Genomic DNA, 11186 nt, shown 5'->3' with positions numbered 1-11186 from the left:
AACCCTTCGCTCATTTTGGATCATCTGAACTCTGTTCTCTTCCTCTGCATCTCTGCCTCCTCTCACTCTCCTTCCTCTGCTGCCAACTACAGCACTTGGACCTGCATGATCTCTTCCTCTCGCACCTCTTTGGCATCTGTCACCTGAAACAGGACCTGCACTCTGTCCTCTTCCACCTGTCTGACTTCTTCCACCTCTCACACCTCTTCCACCTCTTTGACCTCTGCCACCTGGTCTGTCTTCTCCCTCTACATTCTCTCCTTCTCTCGACTCTGTGTCTCCTGGATCAATACCTGCACGCTCTCCTCTTGTCCCTCTACCTTTTGCTTTTCTTTTCCTGGGTCTGCGCCTCCTCTCACCTTGCCAGCTATCATCAGCCTCACTTAGGACAGAGGGCACCTCATAACTGAGGTCCGCATCAGACTGAAACTAGAGAGAGCATTACAAGTGCTACCACAAAATAAACACTCTACCTGTTTGGTCTATACAGTAAATTAGTGTTGGTTTGGAAGCAGCAGGCGCATTTCCACTTGCTTTCCATCATTAAAAACAATCACAGCAAACAGCACGCGCAGAGTTTATGTACTTGTCAATGCCGCTCACAAACGTGCGAGACAGGCTATGTATGTGTGCTTGTTGTCAATGACGGTTACTGGTCAAAAACACCCTCAAGCGCTGGGTATATGTGCTTGATAATCATGGGCACTACATCCGCGGAGATCTCTGCTGAAAGCTGCGGGCGCGGATTCCGATTGGGCTGGCGTCAAGGGGTTGCATTCGCGAAACGCCCACCCCCCGAACAGGTTGTTGTGCCCCCTACACAGTTTTTTATTCATTTAATATATATGAAGAATAATTAAAATAAATTAAACATTGAATGTTTCATGACTTTTAATGTAATCAAATGAGGAAAATATAGTTGATATATGTTTTTTTTTTTTTTTTAAATAGACCAGTTTCTCTGATTGGTTGTATTGCGGCGTCTCATGCGTCTTTACGTCGTTAGCATATTAATGTGACTTGACACTAGCAACGTGTTCTTCGGGGCATTCTATGGATCGTGTAAAATATGGATATAAGAACGAGCCAGCACTGCCTGCTTCATCTGACTTCATGCAAACACCGATTGGCTCAAACTCGGACATTAGAGGTCGAGGCGGAATTTTCAAATCTACAGGGCACTGTTTTAAGGAAGTTTAGTGTTCGCACAAGCTGCCTTCAGCCTTTTATAAAGGTAAGTTGGCGTTGTTTTAATTTACGTAAGGCTAAATGTGAAGTGAAGTGTGGCTATAGACCGTTAACAGCATTGCGACGTGATTATGGACCATGGTAATACTGATTAGTTTGATCTGACAGTCAGTACAAGTTGTATGAGTGTGTGTGCTTGCACTCTATTTGTTGTTTTAAGGGCTTGCTTTTGCAAGTTATTGTTGTTAACTGCGTATCCCCCCCCCCACCCCGTTGGAAGCCACGTGCCCCCCTGTTAGTTATGGTCTGTCGCCGGCTCTGCGTTTGGACCTGGTTATAGGCTTATATAACGTTACATATAGAAAAATAATTTTCCATGGTCGCCCGTGCAAAATGCGTTCAAGAAAAGCTTTATATCGCACCAATAGCGAAGACATTTCACCAGGGTATGAAAACAATCTATGTTCCGACTGAAATGTGGTTACAATACATCTTTACGATTATATTGGGCTAATCAACATTAGTACATTTGAGATAAATAATTTCTTCGCAAAACATATCTCAAGTATAAACTAAATTTACAGACAAAACTTACACTGTAGGACTCGTCACTTGCCATTGGCAGCTCCTTGGAGCAGCCAGTGCGTTCCTGGCTGGATTCTGCAGCCTACACTATCTGGCAACCTCAAGTCAGGGGGGAGGGGGATGGGATTGACTGCTCTATCGTAATTTGAAAGTGATTGCAGTACCATTTCTGGCCACCATCCTACATACGGTTCCTTTAACATGATGTCCCTGACACTGCCCTAAATATATAAAGGCATGCTCGCACATCTTTCCCTAGTTTTTAAGATTTTTCTATTTTCTCTTCTTGTAGGATGTTCTTGCTGATCTCTCAACTTTAAAAGTGATGCCACTGCTACAGATCCTCCTCTTCGCTACTGCCATCTAAGGAACCTACATATTGCTGCTTAAAGGCGGAGTCCATGATGTTTGAAAGCCAATGTTGATATTTGAAATCACCTAAACAAACACGCCCCTACCCCAATAGAATCTGGACCTTCTGTTGATAGACCCGCCCCACACATACGCAACCCGGCGTTTGATTTGATTTTATTGGCCATAAGTGTGTTTTGGTAGTCGGCCCGTCTCCTTTTCCAACGCGTTTTTCAAACATCGTGGACTCCGCCTTTAAAGTAAGTGCTGCTGACCCTATTTACTGTACTTTCTTAATTCTGGTTGCTGTTGTTATTATCAGTCTGGTCTTCTTGATTCAAATGCTTCTCCTCTGAAATGACCAATCCTAAAATGTCACAAGGTGATGTGCTGCCTCTTTAGGATTTATCTGTTTTTTTTCTGATGTTATGAGGCGTGAACCTTCAGGATTGTGACGGCCTTTTAGATGTGGGCAATGAAGCGGTCATCAAACACCACCTTCAGGGTTCTGACTGTGTTGACTGGCGTTAGTGTAAAAGATGGATTGGGTTTGGTTGTTTAACACTATGAAAGCAATAGAGAGGATGGTGTATAAAGTTAAATATACAGTAATGTCAGTATGCCACCAATAAATTAGTTTTTGGAACGGTATATTGACCATATACAGTACTTTGCAAAAGCCTTAGGCCACCATCACCAGCTTTGTTGTTTTAGCAGTTTTAATGTCCATCCATATTTATTTCTCTCTTTATTTTTAAGATACAACCCAGCGAGCAAAAAGTTGTCTAGAACACGTCTAAAAGACGTAATTGTTAGACACCCAGAAGACGTCCTCACAGGAGCCAGAATGAAAGTTTTTTTATACGTCTTTAATAGACATTGTTTAGACATCAACTAAAGACATGCTTCAGACGTAATTGTTAAGACATCTAAAGGCAGCCAGACTAAAAGTTGTATTAGAACCATACTGACACAAGAATCCAACTTTAAATTTTTTTTACTTCAAAACCGTGATAGTGAGTTAGTTCTCACTGAGAAAAATCCAGTTACTCATTGTTAATGGTTGTCGTGTCATGAAACTGCAGACAGACCGACCTAAATTCTCAAAATATATTTTTATTAAGGTTTCGAGCACAAAGTGCTGAAAACCTATTGTATTTGTCTGTTTTATTAGGGGTTCAAGCATGAAGTGCTGAAACCCTATTGTAATTGCTCAGATTTTTAGGGTTTCGAGCACGAAGTGCTGAAAACCTATTGTATTTGTCTGTTTTATTATTAGGGGTTCAAGTTCAATTTTTTTTAGCCAGTAGATGGCGGGCCAACTGTTGTTTGCACACTTACGTCTTATTTTGAATTAGCCTAGTATAGGCTATCTGATCTTTTGTCAAGAAACATTGTCTTTATTTCTTATTTAAAAGACGAAAGACAGCATTAAAAATTGCTAAAAACATGGTAATGGGTCTGTGTATCATTCGTTCAATCGTTTTTTTTTTTTTTCAAATTAAAAACAAAAATGAAAAAAATAACCACCACGGGTTTTCTGATTGTGTGCTTAGCTAAAAAAATTAATTACTGGATTAGACCGTTTTTTTATTTAACTCCTTTATAGGCATAATATATCAATGAAATCATTTTAAACAGATCAAGTACTATAGTGGTAATATTACAGGCATTTATGCTCTCATGAAATACTTACAGTCCGACTTTTGAACTATTCCTTTTTTTATTCATATTTATCCGGGACACACACATACACACCTAAGGTTTAAGGAGGTCTCTGCTGGACTGTTTTTTGTCCAGCTCCGACAAGGTTCTATTCATACACTTTGTGTTCACCCGCTTTATTTCCCGACCTGACGGGTCCGCAAAACTTAACGTCACATTTCCAGAATCTCACATTCAAATGTCTCTAACGAAAAGAGACAGATAATTTTAAATGTTATACAAAAATTGTGTTCGTGCCAATAAAAATATTATTTTAACATTGTATTTATTGTATTTATAATGAAAAATAAATAATAAATTAAATAGGACAAAGCCTCTCACTCAGATTTCTAACCATCATAAACCGAAACCATAGTTGGTTGCGGAGTTGCTGTTCAAATTGCTGAACATCCTCCTCTGCCAAATTTATAACGTTTTAAATAGAGGTAAAGATCAAAGAACTATGCGTTAGGAAAATTAATAATGGCTTTATTTTAATAGACATGTAAAACCATATTTTGGCGGATTACTTTCATTTTTTTAACGAATTTACCTGCCCATTTAGTCTTAATAATTAACGGTAAACAAACTTGACTTGCTGTTCTCAAAGGCAGGTCGAACCTTAGGTCGGGCTGAGCCCCAAGTTCAAGTAAAAGTGTATTAGTTAAAATATTACTGCAGTAAAAGAGTTTATTTTTATCATATTTTGTAGTGGTTTTTAAAAGCCAGCAATTACTTTTCAGTAATTTGCAATGTCACGGAGTTTAACGTCTTCACGCGTGATGCATTGACATGATTTACGAGGTAAATTTGCAAATGATTCATGAAGTCATACCTCTGCAATTATTTGATCGATTGTGTTTTAGAAGTATGCTCCAACTCTAATGACAGTTATGATCGCGGATGCGCTGGTAGAGAAAGAGAACGAGAAAAAGCGGCCCGTTAAGATAGCTATTATACGCAATTTTTTCAGGACATTCTTGCGAGCCGGTGGCAACTTGTTCACGACCAGGTGGTTGGGGACCTCTGGGCTAGAGGAAGAGTTTTGTGCAGCATTTAGTGCAAATATTTTTTTTATCAGGTAATACATATTATTTGTCAGTGTGTTATACACGAATAAATAATAATGAAAAAAGTTCAAAAGTCGGACTGTAAGCGAATGAGACTTACAGGAAAGCATGGTTGCTATTCAAACCCTTATTAAAACCCTTATTAAAATGTAATCTGTTAGTACCTGATCTGTTTAAATTTATTTCATTGGTATATGTCTGCTAAGGTGTTCAATTAAAATTTGTCCGAACCCGTTTTCATTCATTTTTTTTTATTTTTGATCTGAGCGCACATTCAGAAAACGAGGCGTTTGGATTTTAGTTCAGGAAATAAATAATAGAAAAACAAGTTGTTTTTCTTTATTTTCTTTTTGGTTTTGATTTGAAAAAACGAATGAAGGAATGATACATGGGGCCATTTTTGTAAACTGTTATTGTAAAATAAAAAAGTCTGATTAAAAAAAAAATAAAAAAACGGACTTCAAATTAATCCGGCGGGCCAGAAAATATTGCTGGCGGGCCACTTTTGGCCCGCGGGCCGCCTGTTGCCGACCCCTGATTTAAGTGATGTGTGTTGGAGAAAATGTTTTTCTTATTACATATTTTAATATTTTATGTTATCATTTATGAATGTATAATCCTTGGTTTAGATTTATGAATATATAATCATTTGCTTAGAATCATATTAAGTCTGTCTAGCTACTTAGAAGACTGCCAAGGTAAAATAGTGCGTACAATGTTCTTTTGTTATCATATGCCCTTTGGTAAACTGCATCATCAAACTGCATCATCAAGTTACTATCTGTTTTTGGTAAAATGTAGTCAATACTATTTCTCTAGACTTAGCAAAATGTGTGATGTTGTTGCAATTATGAAAGTCTGTAAGGTTCGACTTTCGGGATGAACCGAGTGAACCAGTGATTAAATCCTAAATAAAAACAGTCCGCAGAGAGGCTCAAGTCGAGAGACAGTTGAGATGTTTCCTGATGAAACGTCTCAATCTGGGCTCTCCCTGCAGAATATTGTAACCTCATTCGTGGTCTGAGTGCGTCTTAATTTTTGTTAAGGTTCATAAGTATTTTAAACCTGACATTTTGGTCCTTCGAGCCGGATTCCAACACATCCAGTGATCAACAGTGGAGGAGACATGCCGAAGCCCGTCGACGGCCGAGTTCTAGGAATTCGAAGAAAGTCCTGGGTGGTGAAAATTCCTCGCCAGGCCGGCATTTAGGTCTCCTTAGCTGGTGATCTTGGGATTGACGGAATCTGAAGCTAAGAAGACGACTCAGACGCAGTGAATCGGGTGAGTTTCTGATTGGTAATTTGATTTGTTATTTACCATAAGAAAAGGGGACAGCTGAATTGAGTCCTACAGTGTCGCCCAAGAACAGAATTGTGGGTTCGAGTCCCTAATGTCTGTCAGTCAGCCGAATGGAGGGTTCGAGTCCCCCAGTAGCTGAAGGGGATCCTGGGGATCGCCCGAAAGATTTTACTATATTTGTGTAGAAACCAAAAATTTATTCGGTGTATGCTTTGTATATAACAGCGGGGTTTTTGTGTTTGATGTGCTGAAGCAATTGTTTTATATTGTATTATAGTTGTGTATATAAAATTATATATACTGTGAATTTACCCGGTGTACTGAAACAGAAACTTACTGGAGAAACCCTGAAGGTTCAAAACAACCAATCAGTTAAACGCTGAAGTAAGCATGCTGTGTAAGCAAACAGAATGTGGTGGTTAGGATTTCCATGGGAGGGAAATAAAAGTTGGGAGAGAAAAAAGATGAATTTAACAACATTGAAAACTCGACGTAAGTTGATGTGTTGACTGAAAAGATGTTTTAAATTAAATTGTTAGATTGAATATACTTTTCAAATTTGACTACGTAGTATCGACTGGGAAGATAACACCTGGTGTCCTGATATGGAGACAGAGTCTGTGTCATCACTTGAAGAAGAAGAAACAAAGGAAATAGATACAGACTATGATGACAGTGATGATGAAGACTATATGCCACGTATTTGTGTGCGGTAGGTACAATACTGTATGATTATTATATTGAAGATGTATATATTTTTCCTAGATGTTTTTGAAATGTTTGTGTTACAACAGGACTGGCGGTGCTCTGAAGAGTCATATTTGTCTGGATGCACTTCCAACAATTAGTATGGAGGACACTGTGCAGTGTGCATGATACTGAAGACAACTCCCAAGACCCTACTATTGCAGACATGCATCCAATCCCAGAGACTGCTAAAGTCCTGGTTGAGGATGATATTATTGGCCAGCCAGCATCTATAACATACCACAGTTGTCTGAAGCTGCTTGCAGAATATCTTGTTCTACCTGTGAACATATGTACTGCTAAGGACACAAACACAAATGTAGAGTGTGGGGCACATAAACCATTTGAGGTCAACATCCATTCCAGGGGTACAGCTGCAATTGTGGAATGGGTGAGTCTGAACTTGCATTATTGTTTTGATAACAAGTTTTGAATATTTTTGAATGTTTTAGATGTGTAATATAGACTAAATCTATTTTTAAACTTTCTTTTTCAAAATATGTCCTCTTCAGATATGTCGTAACGGTCACACTGTTTGGAAATGGTCTTCACAGCCCTTTTTTAAATATGCAATGCTTGCTGGGGACTTTATGTTGGCCTGTAACATACTGCTGTCTGGCAACAACTATGCCAAGATTTCCCTTCTCTTTAAATTCATGAATATGGGGATGGTGGAGAGGTCGTCTTTTTTTCGAATACAAGACTCCTACTGTGTGGACACCATAAAGGAGTTCTGGAATGAGAAGAGAGCTGAAATCATTGCCCAGCTACAGTCTAAAGGGCCTATTGTCGCCCTAGGTGAGTTTACATACACACACAAATAAACAGTATATGTGCTAAATAAGAATATAGAATGTTTCACAAGATGGTTGTTGATCCACCATGCAATAACAAGAGGCAAGGTGTGAATGGTAGTGCAACCTCGTAGAAAGAGGTCCAGATTGCTATGTAACCCCTTTTCACATCTTGCCTCATGTGACCGTATTGACTCAAAGGGTGGCAGTGTGGGTCAACGACCATCAGCACCACTCTCATGGTGACAACCCTACACATAATTACGTGTAACTACACATCACTTGGTAAAATGGAACCAGACAAGTTGATGTAAAAAATTTAGTGTTGTTTGCTTAAAAAAAAAAAAAAAATATATATATATATATATATATATATAATATAATATAATATAATATAATATAATATAATATAATATTATATTATATATATATATATATATATATATATATATATATATATATATATATATATATATATATATATATATATATATATGAATAAAAGATATGGGCCTTTCTTATACAGAGCTAACCTCATCTACGGTTGCCTAGTGTTTTTTTGCAGTTGTATATGTATAAAATGAGCATGTCATTGTTGAACAGTATAGTTAGCTCTTTTGCTTTCTCTTATAAAAGGTGATGCTCGGATGGACAGTCCTGGATTCTGTGCACAGTATTGCACATACACAACCATGGAAAATGATTCCAAGCACATAATCTACATGGTCAATATCGACAAGAGGGAGACACAGAGGAACTCCGTTATCATGGAGAAGGAGGGCTTTCAGCGGACCTTTGAGACACTCCGTCAAGAAATAAACTTGACAGAAATTTGTACTGATGCTCATTCCCAAATATCAGCCCTCTTCAGTAAGTATCTTTACTGTAATCTTTATGTTTTGGTGAAACTATCAAGATCTCTACAGTCATTACAGACAAAACACACCGCTATGATTATGACATGATATTGTTTTGTGTTATTTTGAAGTATGCATTAAATTTCTGCTTTTGTCCTTCAGACAAAGGAAAATACAAAGACAGCGGAGTCCACCACACACTGGACGTCTGGCATGGGTCCAAAAACTTGTGCAAAAAAATTCATGCCGTAAGTATAAGAAATCTCCATCAGTGATCACATTTTATCTGATCACAAAAAAACCTTGCATACCAGCACCCTCCCATGCTTTTTTATTTTTTATTAATCTACATCAATTATGTTGACATAATCATAGTTTACATATCACAAAAAAAATTGTTTATGCATCCAGGCAGGGCAGCAAAAGGGGTGTGCCATTCTCCAGATTTGGAATAAAGACATTTGCAACCACTTTTGGTACTGCTGTAAGACTGCAGATACCTATGAAGAGTTCATTGTAAGTATTGTATTTTTTGTTGCTTTATTCAGTTTCAATATTTAGATTTTTTTTTATTGTTCATTATATAAAATCAACTAACTTATGTCATCACTCATTTTAGTTTATAGGGTTAAAAATGCAATAACTCATATACTGGGTATTTGATCTACACATTTTGTAACATATATTATGTATATTTGTTATTAGTTATGGCATTCAATCACATATATAATGCTTTAGTCCAAATATCACTTTTAAAAACTAAAAATTCTGTGTTTTCATTTTTGTCTGTGCAAAATCTAGTTGTGACTTGTTTCTGCACTTAGAATTTAAATTCAGTTTGTAAATGTTTTTCCACAGGACATGTGGGTGGGACTCCTTCACCATGTCACAGGAGAACACACATGGGCCCTTGGTGAGTGTCAACATGGCCCCTTGCTTGACAGCAGAGAGAAGGATTGGATTGAGAGTGGTTCAGTGGCACATGAGAGGCTGGCCGAAATTATTCTGGATGAACGCTGGCTGAAGGTTGTCCCCAAGTATCTGCGTTTCAGGTACATAAGCTGCTACTTATGTAATTATATATTGTAAATAGTCTAATAAACTGTCTCAAAGACATGTACCGTTATTGGCGTTGATATTACATGACCGACATTACCAGAAAGAAAATATCTTGAATGTTTTTTATCTAATGTGCAATCAGGTCGACTGCAGATTTGGAGTCATTTCACAACCATGTTCTCATGTATGCCAGCAAGCGCTTCAGCTTTTCCCCGCCAGTGTACGCTGCTCGGACCATGCTGGCTGGCCTAGATTACAACCACCATGTCCATAGACCAGCCATGAGAAAAGCTGATGGCACAATTCTGTAAGTGTTACTGGTAGTACTCCTATGCATTTTATTCTATATATGTCTAAGTGATGACTCAAAAAAGATTTACTAGTGTAAAACATATAGATATTATTTTTGTTCACACCACAAATGTAATTGGTGTTGATTTATTATCAAAATTGCATGTTTTGTGCAAATGCTGTATAAAAGAATGATGTATGGTATTGTAAACATTTCACTAAGCTGATACACCTTTCTATATTGTCAGGTACAGCAAGCTGTACAACAAGAAGTCCAGGAAGTGGAGATTGTATTCATTAAAGGTGAAGAAGGACTACAGCTACATTGCAGACCTACAGCGTGCCATCCTCCTTCGACGGCTATCAGCTAATAAGGGGATGGCTAGAAGCAGAACCAGGAGACCTGTTGATCCCCGTCAACATGGCGTTCTGTCTGGTGCACCTGCCCCATCAACACAGGAGCTGTTGCAAATTCAAGTCAGCAGAGGGTCAGGTGAGTTGTTTAAATACTGGTACCTATAGTAGTACCAGGTATTTTATGAGTTATATGGATTTGTTGAAAATACTTCAAATGAGGATTTAAATTTCAACATTACATATAACACAGTTTTCACTGCAACTTATCAAACTCAGAAACTGTTATTTGAATCGAAGTGGTTATATAATTCATGATACAATCACAATTTCACATGGCTGCCTTTTTCATCCAATACAAATGTAGTAGTACATATGATTTCAGCAAACGAATGAAAGAAAAATGTGTCTAATAATGGCCATTTCTGGCCGAGATAAACACACACTCAAAACTCTACTTCCATAATAGATGAGATATATATTGTTATAATTTTAATCAGTAATGTTTGTTTATGAAATCTGGTAATCATGTCAGTGAGATAATTGTTATATTCTTTTTATAGGTCAATTGCTGCCAAAACAATAAATCATCTTCATAGTTGATGTGATGCTACGTCCGAAGTCTGGCCCGTCAACCAGTCAAGACACCTCTGGAGACACCATGTCTTTATTTATGTATAGTGTTATTTTGATTGTTTTTTATATCTGTAGAGGTTATAGTTTTAGTAATATAAAAATAAACAAGTGACATACTACATTTGGTTGTCGTTATTTTAGAAATAATACATAAATGTAGTTTAGAAATCTAATGTGGTTTCTGATGCAAGTGTAAAGAAAAGTCATTTATCATTTTCAGTCAAATTATTTATTGTAAAAAACAAAATGT

General features: G+C 37.5%; 1 protein-coding gene across 1 annotated transcript; it reads left to right on the top strand.

The window, feature by feature from the left end:
• The first annotated feature begins 1045 nt into the window (after window positions 1-1045).
• Window positions 1046-11041, top strand: LOC135735438 (uncharacterized). Its single transcript, XM_065253869.2, has 11 exons — window positions 1046-1234; window positions 2066-6910; window positions 6993-7336; window positions 7458-7743; window positions 8376-8609; window positions 8759-8844; window positions 9008-9112; window positions 9455-9648; window positions 9798-9962; window positions 10195-10439; window positions 10864-11041. Exons 3-11 carry the CDS (start codon window positions 7028-7030, stop codon window positions 10884-10886), a joined length of 1647 nt encoding a protein of 548 aa, XP_065109941.1. The 5' UTR covers window positions 1046-1234; window positions 2066-6910; window positions 6993-7027; the 3' UTR covers window positions 10887-11041.
• The last annotated feature ends 145 nt before the right edge of the window (window positions 11042-11186 follow it).

Source organism: Paramisgurnus dabryanus, chromosome 17, assembly GCF_030506205.2.
Source record: "Paramisgurnus dabryanus chromosome 17, PD_genome_1.1, whole genome shotgun sequence".
NCBI classification, from domain to species: Eukaryota; Metazoa; Chordata; class Actinopteri; order Cypriniformes; family Cobitidae; genus Paramisgurnus; species Paramisgurnus dabryanus.
This window is presented reverse-complemented; position numbering and strand designations above follow the sequence as displayed.